This window comes from Myotis daubentonii, chromosome 3, assembly GCF_963259705.1.
Source record: "Myotis daubentonii chromosome 3, mMyoDau2.1, whole genome shotgun sequence".
In the NCBI taxonomy this organism is placed as follows: domain Eukaryota; kingdom Metazoa; phylum Chordata; class Mammalia; order Chiroptera; family Vespertilionidae; genus Myotis; species Myotis daubentonii.
Genome location: NC_081842.1, coordinates 208,924,582 through 208,946,248, shown reverse-complemented (window position 1 = coordinate 208,946,248; position 21,667 = coordinate 208,924,582). Strand labels below are relative to the sequence as shown.

At 42.5% G+C, this 21,667-nt stretch overlaps 1 protein-coding gene across 11 annotated transcripts in view; it reads right to left on the bottom strand.

The window, feature by feature from the left end:
• Positions 1-12,129, bottom strand: part of UBR4 (ubiquitin protein ligase E3 component n-recognin 4) — a 124,533-nt gene extending 112,404 nt beyond the window's left edge. For all 11 annotated transcript variants that reach the window (XM_059691000.1, XM_059691003.1, XM_059691004.1 and 8 more), the window contains exons 1-6: positions 11,889-12,129; positions 3,428-3,525; positions 2,017-2,120; positions 1,096-1,225; positions 842-981; positions 31-133 (exon numbers count right to left, since the gene is read on the bottom strand). In XM_059691000.1, coding sequence (XP_059546983.1) covers positions 31-133; positions 842-981; positions 1,096-1,225; positions 2,017-2,120; positions 3,428-3,525; positions 11,889-12,064 — 751 coding nt within the window. In that variant the 5' untranslated portion in view covers positions 12,065-12,129. The remainder of the gene's footprint in view (positions 1-30; positions 134-841; positions 982-1,095; positions 1,226-2,016; positions 2,121-3,427; positions 3,526-11,888) is intronic.
• Between the last annotated feature and the right edge of the window lie 9,538 nt (positions 12,130-21,667).

Genomic DNA, 21,667 nt, shown 5'->3' with positions numbered 1-21,667 from the left:
GCCAGCAGAGGAACCAATTAAGTGTCTTACCAAGCTCTTGAAGACTAGCCACATTCTGAGCTATGAACACATTCTTGGTTTTGATTGCAGAGGCTTGGTCTGTGGATGACTGCTCATCATTTTCTCCTTCCACCTGAAGAGAAACAAAGGATGAGAAAAGCCTATGATCATCTGTTGACTGTTGCCCTGGAGTTCAGAACCGAACCAACTGTCCATACTAAGTAGCAACTTCATGGACACTCTTCAGACTCCCAGTTAATGAGAAGAGATTCCTCTCTAATGTTGGGGAAAATACAAGTCATTTTCTAAAAAGGAGGGGGAAATATATAGCTTTAACATATTTTATATATCCTGCAACTACTATAGAGTGATGCCTCTCACAGAGAACATGCTTTACATTTGTTTATTCACATTGAGAAATGTTAGAAAATGGTCACAAAAATAATAACAACTGTGGACAGAGAAGTTGGGGTGAGTTTTACTTTTGTTTTTATTTGTTGTTGTTAATCCTCACCCGAGGATACCTTTTCCATTGATTTTTAAAGAGAATGGGAGGGAGGGGGAGAGAAACATCAATATGAGAGAGACACATCGACTGGTTGCCTCCTGCACATGCCCAGCCCAGTGCTAGGGATTGAACCCACAACCCAGGCCCTTCAGTGTGGGTAGGTGCTCTAACCATTTAGCACACTGGCCAGGCCTTACTTTTCTTTTTGATTTGTATTCTTCAATTTTTTTCTACCACAGGCATGTATATCATTTTAAATCAGAAATATAAAATATGTTACTTATTTTTCTAGTATTATCGTCTTAATAAGAACATTTGACTGAAGTAACTCACCGGAGTCTGTGGCCCTACGGGCGGTGATGCGATAGTTCTAGGGTTGAAAACTGATGTCAGCTGGTTCAAAAAATTCATCTGTACCTCCTTCTGCCTCAGCTCTGGGCTTACTGGTGAGGCCAGCTCTTTCTGATCTTCCACTGTGAAATACAAAAGCAAAAAGAGAGATGAGGAGAGTGCCCTTAGAAAGCAAAACAGGAAAAAGCAGGCCAGGGAAGTGGCCAAGTTACCAAGCCTGGCAAAGGAACACTCACCATCTGAGAGTGTCTTCACTGTTTGTGGCAGCTTTGCAGATTTCATCATTGCTGTAAACGTGATAATTTCAGTTCTGTCTAATCGGCTACAGCCAGTGCACAGGCCCTTGATGAGGAGAATCAAGTGTTTCTGAAAAGAAAACAAATTCAAATATGTCTTTTAGAAGATCCTACACTTTTGAGACTTCTAACTGGCATGGGACCAAATTTAGATTCCTACCAAGAACTGCAATCTTGGGTAAAAATACTAAAGCAGAGACCACAAGTTAATGGCCCTCTGACTATATCTGGCTTGCAGGTTTGTCCTACATTTCTCACAATGTTACTGGTTTTTAATTTGGAGTTTATACTAACTTTTTAAAATATGGAAGGTTTAACATACAAATCCAGATTTCTTCTCTCTCTCAATAATTCACAGATATAGCAATGAGCCTCTGAGTCTCCGTTACTACATGAGTTACTTCGGTGAGCTGGAGCCAAACAGTGATTGGGCCCTTTATAGCTGGGTCATGCACCCATCTCGACTAGCACGCTTTACTCATTTTATGTTACTTACCTGGCCCTGTAGACATGTAACTGGAATCCTTGAAAAAGCCTCTGCAGCCCTTTTCACCACAGATTAGAACACCACAACCCCAGTTCAGCCCACTGCCTGTTTCTGTAAATAAAGTTCACTGGACCACAGTGACGCTCATGCATTTACGTAGTGTCTGTGTCTGCCTTCACACCACAAAGGCAGAGCTTGGAAAGGCAGAGGCTAGTTGCAACAAGGACTGGATGGTCAACAAATTATTTACTATCTGGCCTATTACAGAAAAAGTTCATCAACCCCTGCTCTATGCCACCCCTTCTCCATCATTCCACTAGTCAATCACAATCCTACCTCAGAATAAGAGCCAGAGATGAGCCCATCACTCTCACCTGGGACACAGCACAAGCCTCATCTGGATTCTCCAGGCGTAGGAGAGAAAACTCAATCAGGACTTTACAGGCTGCTGCCACCGACTGAAGTTGGTTCCGGGGAACTGAGAAAGTAATAAGCTTTACTTAACCTCAAATTTCTGTAACTCACTTCAGCCTCACAGTCAATATATCAAACAAAACATTTATTGAGCTCCATATATCCAACATTTCCAGTATTTCCATGATAATAATTGTTCAGAACCAACAACCCAAGGGGGCACAAGAGCATCTTGGCATTGAAAACCCTCAATTGCTTACAAATCAACTTACCTTATATTTACTAGAAATGAAGATAATTATAATAAGAAATACATCATTGTAAGCACCAAGAACTGCAAGTATATTAACTCAGTCCTTAAACCAATTCTCTGCGGTTGGTATTATTGTTATCTGCTCTCCCTCCTTTTATTTATTTTTTTTAACAGATAACCATAGAGAGGTTAAATGGCTTGCCCACAGTCACACAGCCAGAGTCAAATTCAGGAAGTCTGGCTCTAGAGTTCACGCCCCTAGCCACAAAACTATACTACCTCTTTTTCCCCGAAGATTCTAAATGCCTTTTTGCAAGGGGCTCCCTTAACAAAGCTCCTTCAAGTTAAAAGTAATTTTTTCACCAGTAGCCAGTGCCTGTAATAAACCGCATTGGACACTCAAAGATTATTCAGCAACCCTGGAACTTCCTTTCACTTTACTTGCTTAGAATCTATTTAAGTAAACAAATCGTTACAATTTTTCAGAACTATGGGAGTTAGAATTTTCAATAAAAATCTGAAAATGCAAAAATCCAGAAATAGTGAAAAATAAGAGCTTGGTCACTTTTTGAGTAGAAAAATTTAGAAGATAGAGACTTGAAGTAGAAATCTTTCAAATACCAGAGGACACAAAAGGAGAATTCTCTTTCTCACCAAAACCAAGTAAGGAAATAGAGCCTTAGTTACTGGCTGCCAACCACAGGTTGAGACCCACCTATCCCCCTCACCACTCCAGAAATGAACACACTAGGAAGTGCATTTATGAAGTCAAAAAAATGCTTCTGATTTCGAAGGTAAAGAAGGCAAACTTAATGGGATATGAACAGGTGTCCAAAGGAAGTAGTTCTTAAACCCCTCTTGGTTGGTCTAGGGAAAGAACTTGCAGAGCCTGATCACACCGACAGTTGCAAGCTTTACTTAACCTCAAACTTCTGTAACTCACTTCAGCCTCGCAGTCAATATATCAAACAACACACGTACTGAATGAACTCTTGAGTGAACAGGTCAAAAGTGCTAAAATACAGACTTCATTAAAACTTGTTCAGGCACCCTCGCAGGAGGATACAACCCCCTACTCACAAGCCCTCAGGAGAGAGTGACAAGAGGGGAATACTTACTGAGGCTGCAAACTGTTGTAATATAGTGTGTAGAAAGTGCAACAAAAGATGAGTAGAATGGCTCATACTGCTTCTCATGGTGCAGGATTTCTGATTCACTACAAAGAAAATAATTTGGCCAAGATTTATTTAGTGCTTACCATATGCCAGATACCCTACCCATTCATTTATAAGTATTATCTTACTTAATTCTTATAGCAACCTTACTTGGAAGGCACTGTTATCATCCCTACATTCAAGACAGAGAATGTGAAGCTTAGAGAATTAAAATTAAGTACCTGTTCAAGGTATCTGGTTTAGTGAATGGCAAAGGCTAAAGGAAATTCAAGTAAAAACATAACAGGATACCATTTTGTCCTATATTACTGATTGGCAAAGACCAAAATCTAATAATATCGTGTACTTGCCAAAAGGGGTAGAACAAAGCCCTTAAAATACTGTTCGTGGTAATACAGATTACAGTGATCCCTTATGAAGACCAAACAAGACTAGTCCATATACAATAACTTTATAAACAATCAGTAACTCAAGGGAGGAAATAATCTAATTGTTGCCCAAACCTAAAATTCACTAGGTACCAGAGTTCTCCTTGACCCCACTCCTTTCCTGGTAGAATACAGCTAGATCACAACAAATTCGGTGATTTTTTTTTTTAATCCTCACCTGAGGATATGCTTTTTACTGATTTTGAGAGAAAGAAACATCTATGTGAGAGATAAATATCGACTGGTTACCTCCTGTACGTGCCTCAACCAGGGATCGAACCCACAACCTGGGGATGTGCCCTGCCCAGGAATTGAATCCACAATCCTTTGGTGGATGAATGATGTTCCAAGCTACTAAGCCACCTGGCCAGGGCACAGATTCGGTGATTTTTAATCACATCCCTGATCTTTGGCTGAAGAAATGCCCTCTTCAGTGAAAGTCTAGAGCCCAACTAGGTCTAAAGGCTGGATACATTTATGTCATTCTCTCTTTCAAATCAGATGCTAATCCACAATCCATGAAACAAGAAGGCAAAAGACTAAACTGTATTTTATTAACAAGTAGAGCAATGTGGTTACATAGTTTCCTCAATGAGTTAATTCTCTAACCACACATATCAGCCTAGGAAGGGAAATGTAAACAGTAAGGATTCTACCCACATGCCAAAGCAACACAGAAGCCAAAAAGCCAAGCTCAAGATTCAGAAGGTGCCAATGTGAATGATGAACTACCTCAAATAGCACTTAAGAGTCTGGCATTGCAAACATTTTGCTATTTGGGGATTTATCATGGATAAATGGGTACTTATCAAAGATCAGTTACTTATCTTGTAACAACTCCTTCACCAAGAAAAAATATTTATGGAGCAGACGATGTACAAGGCCCTTCCTGCCCACCAACGATCATTTCTCCTTATTTGTCAGGTTAACAAAAAGGAGGAAACAAAAACCTTCAAACCAAGTAGCAAAGTTCCTAATGACCATCACATTAATAAGGGACATACCACATTCAGCAGAAAACTCCCTACTAAATCCCCTTACTTCTACATTTACTTAGTTGTTCCTTCACTTCCATCCTTATGCTTTCTTATTCATTGTTCTAAAGTTTTTCCACTCCATAATTTGATGTATTTTACTGAGTTGTTAATCTTCTCTGCTTTATTTCAAAACGTCAGAGTTGCTTACCCCCATGTTTTCTGTTGAATAGGTTTATCAAAACTACAAAAAACAAACAAAAAAACCCGGCCACTCAAACGATGAACTTACTCTGTTTTCATTCCCAATGAAACAGATGCAAAATATATGAATAAACTCATTTAATTACCTGGCTCAATGTTGCCCCAGTATGATTTAACAAACCCTATTCCTGCCCTAGAAAACACAATTGCCTTATTCCAATGAAGAAACAAGAATGTGCTTTGGGCCTCTTACCAGTGGGCAAGAAGACCCTTGATTGGCGGTGTTGCTCTTATGCCTGTCAGAGGCTAAGCCAGCCGTGGGCAAACTACAGCCCGCGGGCTGAATCCGGCCGTTTGAAATGAATAAAAATAAAAATAAAAATAAAAAAGACCGTACCCTTTTATGTAATGTTTACTTTGAATTTATATTAGTACACACAAACACTCCATCCATGCTTTTGTTCCGGCCCTCCGGTCCAGTTTAAGAACCCATTGTGGCCCTCAGTCAAAAAGTTTGCCCAGCCCTGGGCTAAGCAGACATACAGTCCTTAGTTCATCCTAGCTTGATGCCTGTGTTGGTGGCCAGAGCTGTTTCATGCCTGGAGCACTTTTTTTAAAATAAATAAATAAATAAAAAAGAATGCACTTTGGGGGAAGGATGGACACTAGCATAGGAGGGGGAAATGGAGCAGTCTGAGCTCCACTTACAATTTGCTTAGGGCAAATTAAGGATAAACCTGAGGAAATTAGTTTTCAAACCACTTGGAGGAGGGAATAGACATGTGGTCAATAACAATGTCATATCTCTTGACTTTAAAGAAAGAAGTATGTATGAGTCACCTAATAAAGATGTGCTGCCACACTCCCTGACCCCATCCGCATTCCCTAAGAGCCTGATGGATATCAGAGAATGGGAAGAAATGAAAAAAATAAAAAATAAAAATGGAATAAGGGACAAGAAGTTAGGTAGGAAAGGAAAGGATGAAGAAATTGAAGACAGATCTAACACAGAGGGAGAAAAAAAAAGAGACTTAAAAATTCTTTCCTCTGGGCAGTCAGGCTATCTTCCTCAAACATCTGATCTGCTTCTTCTAACTTTGCAACAGCACCACTGACACACTGCTGCGAGAGGGGGTGTTCATAGTCCACACAAAATAAATGTGATGCAGAGTACAAAGGGGAGCAGCAGCTAAGCACCAGGTCAGAGAAATCCACTTCGACATGTAAATAAAAAGAACTAGAAGGGCCTGGGTATGTCTAGCTTTTTTTTAGGAAGAGGTAGAAATCTGAGAGGGCAAAATAAAAGATGAAGGATTCGCCTCCCTTCCACCTCTTAGATTACGTACTTTTCAAATCTTTTGGGGGAACTTTGGAAACTCCACTAACCCCTTTTACCTCATCAGAATCATAAACTCCAAGTATAGAATCCGTTGTTTACTTGTTTCATGATGCAATCATGAAACAAATAAGCATAATGAATCCATTAATGAATTATATTTTAAAATAGCATATGTGTATTGAACATCTGCTCGATGCCACATTTAATACATATTGACCAAAGAACTGGAAGCTTTCAGATATGTCCCTCACATTCTTGACAAACCTGGGGTGAATGTGACACTAAGACAGGGAACATTAACTAGTACCAGAACTAATTTCACAGTGATACTCTATCAGTTGGTGGTGGGCTTGTTTTCTATAGTCAATCACAAACGTATGTCCGATAGCATATAAATGCAAAAGACCATGGCATTAGCATCCCTCTCTCCCTTTCAAGATCTTTAGGAAATGGCCCTAGCTGGTTTGGCTCAGTGGATAGAGCGTCGGCCTGCAGACTAAAGGGTCCTGGGTTCCGGTCAAGGGCACATGCCCGGGTTGCAGGCTCAATCCCCAGTAGGGGGCATGCAGGAAGCAGCCGATAAATGATTCTCTCTCATCATTGGTATCTCTATCTCTCTCTCCCTCTCCCTTCCTCTCTGAAATCAATAAAAATACATTAAAAAAAGATTTTTAGGAAATGACTCTGCATTATCTAATGAGGCTGTTGCAACAGCTTCTGCCTTCCCAAGTAGGTCTCTCTGGCTTAAATTTTATCAAGTAACTGGGAGGCAGAGACTCAAAGAGGCTTATCACCAGGGAGGCTAGGACAGCCTAAGAAGGACTGGCTCAGAGGAAAGAGGCAATTTCTTTTTGTAATCATCAAAGAGTCCATCAAATTGTTCAGAGACAGCCATGCTCACCACCATATCTTGCGCAAAGAAAGGATATTTTTTTATAGTACCTTAAAACATAAGGCTACATTCAGCAATTATATTAATTCCACGGGTAACATGTGCTCCATTAAGCTAGTTCTAGCTCTATTTCTGGTCTGGAATAGTAATGGTGTTTAAGACTGTCAGTCTTTACTACTAAAAGACATGCTAGCCACAGACAGTATAACTCCCCTTTCTGGGCGAGCGGGTACAAGCTAGAAGGGGTCAATGGGGGATAAAGAGGAACATCTGTAATACTTTCAACCATAAAGATATTAAAAGTAGCCCTAACCGGTTTGGCTCAGTGGATAGAACGTCGGCCTGCGGACTGAAGGGTCCCAGGTTCGATTCCAGTCAAGGGCATGTACCTTGGTTGCGGGCACATCCCCAGTAGGGGGTGTGCAGGAGGCAGCTGAGCTGATCAATGTTTCTCTCTCATGGATGTTTCTTCTCTCTCTCTCTCTCTCTCTCTCTCTCTCTCTCTCTCTATCTCTCCCTTCCTCTCTGTAAAAAATAACTAAAATATTTTTTTAAAAAGATATTAAAAATAACTCCCCTTTAAAGTAAACTCAGATTACCTTTTTCTTTAAAAAATCCAATGACACTTTCGAAAGTACCTTCCTAGTTTACTCATGCTAATCCATTCCTCCTTTGTTTCCTTAGTTTGGTTACCAAGCCAAATATAACAGGGTCTGGACCTAGGAATTTTTTTAAATACCTTTTCTTCTAATCCAAAGGTCAATTCCAACTATAAAAGTATGAAAGAACAGGGGGAGAAAGCAGAATAGTAGGATACTGAGCAGTCTCTTAAGACATTTGTCATCATCCCCAATAGTCAGAAAAGGAGGAATTCAATGGGTTAATAGGCTGCCAGATAGAAAGAGCTGGCATGATGGAACCAGGACATCAGAAAGGGAAACAGAAAGTAGCCAGATTGCAACAGAAAAATAGAAGATCCCTGGAGGCAAGGAAGAAAAGCATAGCAGGCAGACCAGGAAAAAACCCACAGGAGCTGCAGAAGATGAGAGCGGAACCACACAAGTAAAGCAGCAGCCTGGGCACCTAAGCAAGCCCCCCACAGCACCTGCACAGCACGGGCTCCGATCTGGTCCTATACTCAGTGGCCACAACTTGATATTCAAGAAATACTTCCATCGTTCTGACACCCTCACTTCATTTTTTTGAAAGGCGAATAAAACTTGAGAAACACAATACTGACAGCACAGTACTAATTTTTGTGTTCCAAATCAGGGATTGGCAAACTATGGCCTGCAGGCCAAATCCAGCCAATAGCCTGTTTATACAGTCCACATTTAAGCATGGTTTTTGTGGCCCTAGCCAGTTTAGCTCAGTGGATAGAGCATCAGCCTGTGGACTGAAGGGTCCCAGGCTCAATTCCACTCAAGGACATATGCCCCGGTTGCGGGCTCAATCCCCAGTAGGGGGCATGCAGGAAGCAGCTGATCAATGATTCTCTTATCATTGATGTTTCTCTCTCCCTCTCCCTTCCTCTCTGAAATCAATAATATACATCCTATATAATAAAAGGGTAATATGCAAATCAACCAAACAGGGGAACAGAATGAGGGGTTGCTATGACTTGCACTAACTACCAGGAGGCAGACACTCAACGCAGGAGCTGCCCTCTGGTGGTCAGTGCGCTCCCACAGGGGGATCGCCACTCAGCCAGAAGCCAGGCTCATGGCCTGCGAGTGCAGTGCTAGTGGCCAGAGCCTCTCCATGGCAGTGCTAAGGATGTCCAACTGCCAGCTTAGGCCTGTGGAGAGGGGACCTAAGCCCTCAGTTGGACATCCCCTGAGGACTCCCAGACTGCAAGAGGGCGCAGGCCCGGCTGAGGGACCCCACCCCCAGCCACCGGGCCTCTAGTATATACATAAAAGGAATGGTTTTTGTGGAATCTAATGAGCAAAATAAACTAACAAAAAAATAGAAACAGACTAATAAATATAGAGAACAGACTAACAGCTGTCAGAGAGGAGGCGAGGTGGGGAGCTGGGTGAAAAAGATGAGGGGATTAAGCAAAATACAACAACAATACTCAAAGACACAGACAACAGTGTGGTGATTACCAGAGGGAATGGGAGGTGAGGGGAAATAGAAGAGGGTAAAGGAGGGACAAATGGTGATGGAAGGAGACTTGACTTTGGTAGTGAACACACACTACAGTACACAGATGATGTTTTATAAAATCGTACACTTGAAATCTATATAACTTTATTAATCAATGTCACCCCAATAAGCTCAATCCAAAATTTTTTTAAAGCATGGTTTTGACATTTATTAATGGCTGAAGAAAATCAAAAGAATAACATTTTATAACATGAAATTCACACTGGGTGACCACAAGTAAGATTTGGGAACACGGCCACGCTGCCCATTGGGGGGCCAAGTTGACTAGTCTACAAGGAGACTATATGGCCTGCAAATGTCTGACTCCTTAAGAAAAAGTGTGCCAACTTCTGCTCTGCACCAAACTTAACACTGAATATGGTTAGTTGTTTTTAACTACAAGAACTTGTAAGCCAGATGTTTCTTTTGGAAATTTTTCTTAAGATCACATTCTTCTCATAAAGTCTGAAGAGGACACATAGGCTTTCAAAGTTAACTGAGCCACAAAAATCAGAACAAAGACTTTGAGGCTCTTGCCTTCCATCAGTTTGGACCTCTTTTCTAAACCATGAAGAGAAGTCTTATGAGTGTCCACAAACTCAGGCAGCTCTGATTATCTTTGCTCACATAGAATGTAGGAGGGGGCACCATTACTTATGTGGTGAAATTCAAACCCAGTTTGATGCATTTGGTTTTGGCTCCTTCTACAGGTTGGAGGAAAAAGATGAGGGGATTAAGCAAAATAATAGCTGCTTAACTATTATAGTTTTAAAAGGCATGGGCCCATCCCTGGCCAGTTGATCAGTGGTTAGAGCATCGGCCCAAGGACTGAAGGGTCTCGGGATCGATTCCTGGTCAAGGGCACATACCTAGGCTACAGGTTTGTTCATTTGATCCCTGGCTGGGTCCGGGTGGGAGTGGGAGACAACCAATCAATGTCTCTCTCTCACATCAATTTTTTTCTCTCTCTCCCTCCCCTCTCTCTTCCACTCTCTCTGAAAAAAAAAAAAAATCAATGGAAAATAATAATAATAAAAGGCATGGGCCCAGAATAGCAGATGTATGGGAGGGTGTCAACAAATGACTTAAAACCTACTCAGCTCACTGCCACAAAAACATAAAAGCAAATATTCTTTTAAAAGTATAGCATTGTCCATTATAAGTAATGTGACTGACGAGTATAATTCAGAAAAAAAATACCACTAATCCAAACGTTTCAAAGTTAAAAAGTGGCTACATAATTTCAGAGCAGTATTTTTGATACTTGTTTACATCTCCAGAACATTCTTGGCTAAATAATTATATAGAAAGATCCAGTCTGTAAAGTTAACTGTGACCAAAACTGTTACCAAACCCAACTATTATTTCATTATAATTTCTTTTTAAAAAGTGCATCCAACGCAACACAAACCTAACAATAAGCACTGTAATAAAATATTTCAAATCATGGTCTTTCCTTTAGCAATAAATAGCAATTTCTAACCTTCTGGGTAACAATTAGATATACCCTTGTTGGCACGAAGCTAAAATGACCCAGTTAGCGACTGCGGGGAGCTGCTGAAGTAAGGAGGGGTTGGCTAGAAAAATGAAAAGGAGACTGGCCTTTAAAAGCACGTCTACCATTGCGCTGATCAAAGACTGCTCCGAGCAAGGTAAGTCCGGCAGAGGCGAGCACCGCCCTCCCGTGAACACAACCCTCGCGTCTCAGACTCTCTGCACACAAGGGCCAACCCATCGACGGGGTCCCCCGCCTGGAAAGGAGTCTGAAGCCACGTTATTGAGAGAGAACAAGAACACAGAGCCTTTGGGGAGATGACCTCTCAGACGCACACACGGAAATGCTCTCGACCCCAGACCGTTACGGCAGACACACACACACAGTAAGGGCAGCCCTCGACGAAAGCCACCCACGGTCCCCAGTGGCTTCAGGCGCAGAAACAGCACGTGCCCCGGTGACTACAGCCCCTCGGGGAGACCGTTATCCAATTGGGCGGCGGGCCCCCAACTTCAGCCCCGGGCTCCGCTGGGGCCTAGGCGAGGGGCCTGAGTGCCGGCGAGAAATGCAAACTCATCAGCGCTTTGACCTCAGCGCAGGGGGCAGCCCGGGGGACACTCCCCTCTGGGCCAGGTGCATCGCGGGGTCACTCACTCACGAACCGGGGCGACCGCTCCCTCCCGAGAGGCCGCCCTCCGAAGTCCTGCTCGGGAGGGAAACTGAGGCACGGATGATTGTCATAGGCTGGTAGAAGGCACCCCGGACAAGCCCACGTCTACCACGGCCGCAGAGCCCCGAAGCCGTGGCTGGGACGGAGGTCCCCGCGAGGCAGCAGGCGGCCCGGGAAGCGGGTCCAGACGGTCCCGCACGACCTCCCCTCCCCCCTCGCTCCGCCGCCCAGCCGGGGCCGCCGCCCGGTACCTCTCGATGACCGAGGCCACCAGCTGCGGCAACTCCTTCATCTCGAAGGCGGAATAGGACGCGGACAGCAGGGGCCGCACCGCCACCTCCCAGCCCGGGGTCGTGTCCACCGCCGTCGCCGGGTCCCCGGGCGCTGGCGTTGCTGCCGCTGCCTCTTCGCCGCCACTCGTCGCCATCTTCCGTCGTACTCCTGCGGCTCCCTCCGGGGGATTGCCACCGGCCCAGCGCCGCCTCCCGGGAGGGGGCGGAAGTGACGCAATCGGCGCGTCAGACTGCGCGCCGCCGTCGCCGGCTAAAACACGCGACGCGCGGGGACGGCCTGCCTCCGCCCCCACAGGCAGAGCGCGGCGCCCGGGCGGAGAGGCCGGGCTTGCTGCGCCTGCGCAGAACGCAGCGCTTCGGGGAGGGCGGGCGCGCAGGAACCTCCGCGCCTGCGCCCTGGGAGTCGTTCGTGAAGGTGGGAACCGAGTGCCTGCGCTTCCCCGGAAAGGTGAGTTGAGCACTTGGTTTCGGGTGACAAGACCAGGGCAGCGGAAGTACATTATGAATCGCGAATATAACGGCTCCGGCCCGAGACCGCTAAGGACCAGACCAGGAGGCCGAAGCCTGGTCACTCACGCACCTCTCACCCCCCAGTGCTCCCTATAATAATAATACTGCAGCGCCTTGCAGTTTACAAAGCGTCCCCTTCCCCACCACCTCCGCTATTATGGTATCACTAGTCCTTACCGCCTTCGCACCCACATCCCCTTTACGTGTTGATTTTCCTCGTTAGTAATTTTACCAGCTCGTAGTTGCATCGCTCTTTCCAGTTTCCGCATAAGGTCCCATTTTCCCTGTTTTTCTACGAGCAAAAAAAGAATGTAAGCTTTTATTCACAGGGCATAATGTCTAGATTTTATTGGGAGGGAATGACCTGGACACCAGGTTTAGGAGGAACAGGCCGTTGACTCCAGGAAAGGTATGCGTGCATTAAGGGCATTCTTGTGCATCCGAGATCTTGGCGGTCGACGTCAAGCACTAGGCCTGTGGACCACAGTCAGCCTGAATGGAAGAACTTTTGCAAGAACCGTGGAGACTATGAAAATCCTGAAGCCCAAAATAGCCCAAGTTTGGGAAGAGCTTTTGTTACCGGTGTAATGCGGATGAATAAATTGGTACCTGGTGGTCGATCTGCACTCTTAGTAAGAAAGACCTATTTCATACTAGAAATAAATTCAGTGAAGGCCAGTCTTAGAGGAAACCTTGGCTTCAGAATTAAGCAGCTGTAGCTGAGCGGTACGGTTTAATGGGGGAGTACAGACCAGGAGGGAGCTGGGAAAGTTCTGTATCTTGACACAAGTGGTGGTTAGGTGTACAGACGCACAATGCTATTTATTGAGCTATGTACTTGATGTGTACACTGTAGTGGTTATAAATTCTACCTCAATCTAGCAATAACAACCACAAGAGGTCCATGCCTCTGCAGGATCCCCAAAGGCAAGATATTTTGGCTTTCTTTTTTTTGTTTTTCCAAAAATATTCCATCTGATACAGAGTCGCTTGAAGTAAACGCTAATAGATTCTTTGTGTTTAGAAACAATTAGTTGAATAAACCATGGCTACTGTTGGCTCCCAGGAGCCAAAAGAAGTCAATCTGCTCAAGCTTTTACAAAGTTACAGGAACCAATAGTCAGCGCATACCTTGTGGAACCTCCTAATGCAGCATTGAATACTACAAATGGAGAGTAGCTCCATTTTGGTAACTCACAATGGATAAAAATTGTTTTTAATACCAAGAATATAAGGAAATAGCCCTGGCCGGTTTGGGTCAGTGTATAGAGCATCGGCCTGCGCACTGAAGGGTCCCAGGTTCAGTTCCGGTCAAGGGCACATGCCTGGGTTGCTATCTCAGTCCCCACTGGGGCGCATGCAGGAAGCAGCCCCAATGATTCTCTCTCATCATTGATGTTTCTATCTCCCTCTCCCTTCCTCTCTGATATCAAAAATATATTTTTAAAGGAAAGAATATAAGGAAATAGATTGGAAACCTGATTCACTTTAGTAATAGGATAGTCATTTGTAACCCACAAATATTATTTTCCCCATAATAGTGCATTTTGTATGGTAGAATTTTAAAACAAAGAAGAAAATGTGCCTTGCAGTCGTCTTGCTTTGAGACAAATAATTTTGGCAATTGTGCAGGACTAGAATACAATGTCAGTTTTACAGAACAGCAGGAAGCAGGAATTATAGGAAACTGGAGAAGGAAAGAACACAATTGAAATTATTAAAATTATAATAAGGTAAACATTCAACTTTTAAGTGTTGAGTAATAGCCAATGTGAATTAATTACTTGACTGACAAATTCTTCTACTAGATGAAACTTGGATATATTTATTCAGCTTTAAACAAATAGCACATAAAATTGAAGAAAATCAGAATAGTTTTTTTTGTGAAATGTTTTTATATTCCTCAGTTCTGTTATTGTTGTGTTTTTGAATTTATACTCGAAATTTTGGACCGTCAGATTGAAAGAGAAAGGAGGAAGAAGGATAAAACGAAAATGTTAAATTTAACATTTGGGGAATCTGGTGAAGGGTATCTGAAAATTCTTTGTACTATTGTAACTTTTCTGTAAGTTGGAAATTGTATCAGAATAAAAAGCTTTTTAAAAACTTTGTAAATACTTTGCTTTCTGATTAGAGTATAAAGACACTTGGCAGGCACTTAACAGAAGTAGTATACTTAGTCTAGGAAAAGTGGAGTCAAATGATTATAATGTATCCTTTGGGGTGGGGAGGGGGTATTCTGGTCAGCAGAAGTGAATATTCTGGTCTCTTATGCATATACTAGAGCAGTGATGGCGAACCTATGACATATGTGTCAGAGGTGACACGCGAACTCATTTTTTTGGTTGATTTTTCTTTATTAAATGGCATTTAAATATATAAAATAAATATCAAAAATATAAATCTTTGTTTTACTATGGTTGCAAATATTAAAAAAATTTTTATATGTGACATGGCACCAGAGTTAAGTTAGGGTTTTTCAAAATGCTGACACGCTGAGCTCAAAAGGTTCGCCATCACTGTACTAGAGGCTCAGTGCACAAAATTTGTGCAGCTGGGTGAGGGTGTCCCTCAGTCCAGCCGGCGCCTTCTCGCAATCCAGGACCCCTCAGGTAGGGTCCCTAGGCCTGGCCAATAATCAGGGCCTATCAGGGCTTTCCTTCTCCCAGCTGCCAGCAGCTGGCCCCGCCCCCACGGCTGCCACTGATTGCCATCTGTGTGGCGCTGCCCCCAAGCCCCTGCCACTGGTCACCTCCCTCTGTGGGCAACAGGCATGGGGTGCGATTGCTTGGCTGGCCTGGCCCTGCCTCTGTGGGGCAATCGATTGCCGGGCCCTCTGATCCATGGCCCCACAGAGGGAGGCCCCGCCCACACCCCCACACCCGCAGTGCCACCAGCCAGATGGCCTGGGCCTCCCTCTGCAGAGCAATCAATTGTAGGGGCCCCTGATCAATCGCCCAGCAGAGGGAGGCCCCGCCCACTGGGCCAGGGCTCCTGATTGATCCCCACGCAGAGGGTGGCCTAGGCCTCCCTCTTTGGGGTGATCATGGAACCCCCCTTATCCCTTATCGATTGCTTCACCAAAACCATAAGAAGTACAGTGAAACTTACATGAGTAAATATGACTTTTAAATGTATTTCTGCTTAACTTTTATTCTTTCAGATTGCATGTTAGGCAATAGTAGACAAAAGTGTTCTTCAGTATAAATGTGTAGCTATTTTATAAAGATGCCTTCTAAATAACCTCAGTCTCTATATTGAAAACGGTACCATCTCAGTACCATGGATTAGAAATGTATATAATCCTAGTGCTGGTGGGAAAAGGGGATTTTGGTTGGTCAGTCTCAACTGACATTACACTCAGACTCCTTGAAAAATGAAGAGGTAGGGTGTACACATCCTTTGTTATAAATCCTTACAGGAAAGATGGTCTAAGTCAGTGGTCGCCAACCTTTCAGACCTCACGGACCACCAGTGGTCCGCAGACCAACTGTTGGCGACTGCTGGTCTAAGTAAATCAAGAAAGACTTCCCTGAAAGAGTACTTAATTGATCTAACAACAATCTCTAATGGAATAACACTGAAGAATTTCAACCTTGTGACCATAAAAAGGGGTATGGGAGATCCTTATTGCTAATATGGGAAGCTGTCTGTGATATTTATAATAATAAAAGCGTAGTATACTAATTAGACCAGACATCCTTCCGGATGAATCCAGGCCTGCAATGGAAGCCCAGGTCCCAGGTGCCAGAGAGAAGCTGGTGCCAGCAGCTGGGGGAAGGAAGGCCTACTCTTATACGAATTTTGTGCATTGGGCCTCTAGTATTGATATAATCAAGTTGCAGAACATTATGTGGTCTGGAGAGATACATACCAAATTGTTCAGTGGTTATCTTGGACATAGAGGGTTGGGGAAGGTTTTGAAGGGGAGACTCAACCATTATTTTTTTTTGTATTGTTTAATAATGTATGTCGTCTTTTAAAAAAATATTTTTATTGGTTTTGAGAGAGGAAGGATGAGGGAAACATCCATTGAGAGCAGAACACGATGGTAACGTATGTAGTCTTTTAATATAAATAACTTGGCAACAAAATATGAAGCAGTTCCTTCATACGAAGTACCAGTGTCTCCATTATTGAAAGGCAGATGGTCCCTCTGCTTGCATTTTACCAAAAATAAAAAAATAAATGCGACAAAGTATTGTCTACCTTGTTTTGATTATGGAATGATAATTATCAAATTTTGAATATTAAGGTAGTTATAAAGACTATTTTTCAAAGCCTATTTGGACTTTGAGTCTAGGTAATCACAGTTCTCTTTATTTTGTTTATGTAAGTACACATAAATATACTGAGATCTCATTCCTTTTTAAGATAGAAATTATGGTACCACAAAGCTCATTTCCCATATTGATCTTGTGAGCATTTTTTTAATGTAGCATAATAGGGTTTGCAGAGCCTGTGTGCCAGGGCATACCAGAAAAGGTGAGTAGGACTACCTCTTGGCATTTCAATGTAAGAATTCCTTATTAAGTCACCATAAGGCACTATAAATTTAAGAAACTAACGATAAATATCCTGTCTCCTATGAAGGTGTTAGTCAAAATAGCAGCTTCATGCTTAAGATAGTGGGGAATTCAGAAAACAGTTTACCGATCCCTGGGAGACACAAAATGATTCAAGTAATAAAATGCTGGGATGCACCACTGGGGAAATTGTGTGGTGAACAGCCAGGAAACTTGAAGGTTCTGGGGAGCCAAAATCAACAGGGAAGGTTTTAGGGAGGATTTTAGATTTGAGACAAGCCATATTTTGAGAAGGGAAAAAAGCATTCCAACTAAGGAATGTAGAGAAACAATAATTCATTACTTAAAAACAAAATTTTAAATGAGCAGAAGTCAGTAAATAGTCTTGGAATGATTCTGATCATTGTAGCTTATGTAACAAGTTTTAAAAAAAGAATATCAGTTCATAAGGGTAGTCAAATTACAAATCTAAAATTTCTATCATATTTTGTTCCAGAAAGAATTTAAGGCCTCTTTCATGAAAACATGATGTTTAAGATGCAGTAGTTGAAAAAACAAATAGAATTAAATAGCATGATTCCATTAAGAAAGAACCTGTAACACAAGGACACTAAACTGGCTACAATATGATTAATTTTTAGTATTAGTCCACAGTAATTTTTTAAAAAATATATTTTATTGTTTACAGAGAGGAAAGGAGAGGTATAGAGAGAAACATCGATGAGAGAGAAATATCGATCAGCTGCCTCCTGCACACCCCCTACTGGGGATTGCCTGCAACCAAGGTACATGCCCTTGACCGGAATCGAACCTGGGATCCTTCAGTCCGCAGGCCGACGCTCTATCCACTGAGCCAAACTGGTTAGGGCAGTCCACAGTAATTTTTGCATTGAAATTTTTTTTTCTACAACATGCATGTTCTATTTAAAATCAAGGGAGCCCTAGCTGGTTTGGCCCAGTGGATAGAGCGTCAGCCTGTGGGCTGAAAGGTCCTGGGTTCGATTCCGGTCAAGGGCATATGCCTGGGTTTCAGGCAGTACGGGGCATGCAGAAGGCAGCCGATCAATGATTCTCTCATCATTGATGTTTCTATTTCTCCCTCACCCTACCTCTCTGAAATCAATAAAAATATATTTTTAAAAAATAATAAAATCCAGGGAAAATATACACTGAGTGGCCAGATTATTATGACCACCCCATCAGTACAATGAAGTGAATTAGTTATACAAATAAAAAAACCTTGAGAGTATTTTCTTAGGAAATTTTCAGTATTCAGTATTTTTGGAAGTGTCAATGAAGTACTGATGGGGTGGTCATAATAATCTGGCTGGACATAATCTGGCCAGTGTATTTATGAGTGATTTAAAAGAGACAACTAATCTGATACTGACCCCATAGGGAAATTCCTCCTTGTTCCTCTACATACGATAAACAACATCCTTAACATCTCTAGAATAAATCCAACACCAAGTTCTAAAATCCATTCCTGAAGGTAGGCTACGACAAAATGCTGTCCCAAAAATTCCATCTAGATGCACAGCTAGGTCCCTGCTGGTCTGGCTTAAGCTAGGGACTGGCTTTAGCTTGAAGAAAAGAGAGATTATATATACACTGGGGGTCGGGGACCCAACACACTGTGTCTGAACCACTCTTGTTTGAGTTGTATTTTTCACTCTCGTTGCTGTTTTCACCTTAATTTTTTTTCTATTTTTTTAAACCTCAAACTCACATTTTATTTTATTTCATTTTTTATTGTCTAAAGTTTTACGTATGTCTCCTTTTTCCCCCAATTGACCTCCTCCCAGTCATTCCCACCCCGGGCAAGCCCCCACCTCCCCAGTGTCTGTGTCCATTGGTTATGCTAATATGCATGCGTACAAGTCCATTGGTTGCTCTCTGACCTCCCTCCTCCCCTACCATTTGTCTCTGGATCTATTCTTGTTCATCAAATTATGTTGATCATTATATCCCACATATGAGTGAGATCATGTGATATTTATTTCTCCGACTGGCTTATTTCACTTAGCATAATGCTCTCCAGTTCCATCCGTGCTGTTGCAAATGGTAAAAGTTCCTTCCTTTTTATAGTGGCATAGTATTCCATTGTGTAGATGTACCACAGTTTTCTAATCCACCCATCTGCTGATGGGCACTTAGGCTGTTTCCTAATCTCAGCTATTGTAAATTGTGCTGCTATGAACATGGGGTGCATATATCCTTTCTGATTGGTGTTTCTAGTTTCTTGGGATATATTCCTAGAAGTGGGATCACTGGGTCAAATGGGAGTTCCATTTTTAACTTTTTGAGAAAACTCCATACTGCTTTCCATAGTGGCTGCACCAGTCTGCATTCCCACCAGCAGTGCACGAGGGTTCCTTTTTCTCCACATCCTCTCCAGCACTTGTCATCTGTTGATTTGTTGATGATAGCCATTCTGACAGGTGTGAGATGGTACCTTATTGCTGTTTTGATTTGCATCTCTTGGATGATTAGTGACTTTGACCATGTTTTCATATGTCTCTCTGCCTTCTGTATGTCCACTTTCAAAAAGTGTCTATTTAGGTCTGTACCCATTTTTTTTTTATTAAATCTTTATTGTTCAGATTATTACAGTTGTTCCTCTTTTTTCCTCCCATAGCTCCCCTCCCCTTGGTTCCCCTCCCACCCTCTGCCCTCACCCCCCGCCCCACTGTCCTCATTCATAGGTGCACGATTTTTGTCCAGTCTCTTCCCGCATCCCCCACACCCCTTCCCCCCCCCCCCAGAATAGTGAGTCCACTCCCTTTCAATGCCCCTGATTCTATTATAATCACCAGTTTATTCTGTTCATCAGATTATTCACTTGATTTTTAGATTCACTTGTTGATAGATGTGTATTTGTTGTTCATAATTTGTATCTTTACCTTTTTCTTCTTCTTCCTCTTCTTAAAGGATACCTTTCAGCATTTCATATAATACTGGTTTAGTGGTGATGAACCCCTTTAGCTTTTCCTTATCTGTGAAGCTCTTTATCTGACCTTCAATTCTGAATGATAGCTTTGCTGGATAAAGTAATCTTGGTTGTAGGTTCTTGGTATTCATCACTTTGAATATTTCTTGCCACTCCCTTCTGGCCTGCAAAGTTTCTGTTGAGAGATCAGCTGACAATCGTATGGATACTCCCTTGTAGGTAATTGACTGTCTTTCTCTTGCTGCTTTTAAGAGTCTTTGTATTTTGCTCTTGGCATTTTAATTATGATGTGTCTTGGTGTGGTCCTCTTTGGATTCCTTTTGTTTGGGGTTCTCTGCGCTTCCTGGACTTGTAAGCCTATTTCTTTCACCAGGTAGGGGAAGTTTTCTGTCATTATTTCTTCAAATAATTTGGTTTTCAATATCTTGCTCTCTTTTCTTCTGGCACCCCTATAATTCAGATGTTGGTACATTTGAAGCTGTCCCAGAGGCTCCTTACACTATCTTCATATTTTTGGATTCTTTTTTCATTTTGCTTTTCCAGTTGGATTGTTTTTGCTTCTTCGTAATTCAAATCTTTGACTTGATTCTTGCGCTCCTCTGGTCTGCTGTTGGGAGTCTGTATAATATTCTTTATTTCAGTAAGAGTATGCTTAATTCTTAGTTGGTCCTTTATCACAACGTCAAGGGTCTCACTAGATTTCTTGAGGGTCTCATTATCTGCGGTTTCTAGAAAATTCTTGAAAAACCTTAAAAGTGTGGTTTTGAACTCTATATCCAGTAGTTTGCTTTCCTCCATTTCTGTCATTTGTGTCCTGTTTCTTTGTCTCGGCATTTTTTATGCTTCACTGTGTCGATAGAGTGGCTTTCTGTGCTAAGTGTCCTATAGGGCCCAGTGGCTCAGTCTCCCCAATTACCTGAGGTAGACACTCTTCTTCACCTTAATTTTCATTTTATTTTATTGTGTATCATTTATGGTGTGTAAGCTGTACCAAGAGCTTTAATCATATACTTTACATAGTATTTCCCCTTCAATATTTCCAGTACCCGACTGCCACTATACATAGTTAGTGCACTATTATAGACCATATCCCCTATGCTGTACTTTACATCCCTATGACTATTTTGTAGTACCAATCTGTACTTATAAATTGCTTCACTACTTTCTCCCAGCCCTTCCCCTCCCCCCCCACCCTCCGCCTTCATCCCCCTCCCCTCTGGCAACCACCAGTCCGCTCTCAGTGTCTGTGTGTCTGTTTCAACCAAGTGCTTTTTGTAAGGAGGTGAGATACTGGCCAAGGAGGTCTACATTAAACTTCCTGGGGCGTATCTTCTGTTTGTGCTCAAGAAGCATGGAGCTATACACTTCTGCACTCTTTAAAGCAGAGGAGAGGAGTAACATCCTCTCTTTAAAATGAAAGAGAGGACAAAGATTTATGGCTAATCAGAGGCCAAAGGAATGATTAAAGAAGTTTCACGTCTGCTCCAGGGCACACAAAATAGTCAAGGCCCAGAATTCTATTCCAGAGAGAAAGGCAGAATGAGTCGACTCCCAATTTAGAATTGTAGACTCTAAGCAAAATAATTATTGGAGGAATGCTAACAAAAATTACTTGGGTTTCAGAAAAGTTTAAACTCTATAACTTGTTTTGGTACTTATCAAATTGAGGGTCAATGATAAAACTGTATTATCTGCATAAGAGCATGCTCACCCTTCATTGTTGGGGGTCGGGGAAGGGGAGCAAATATCAG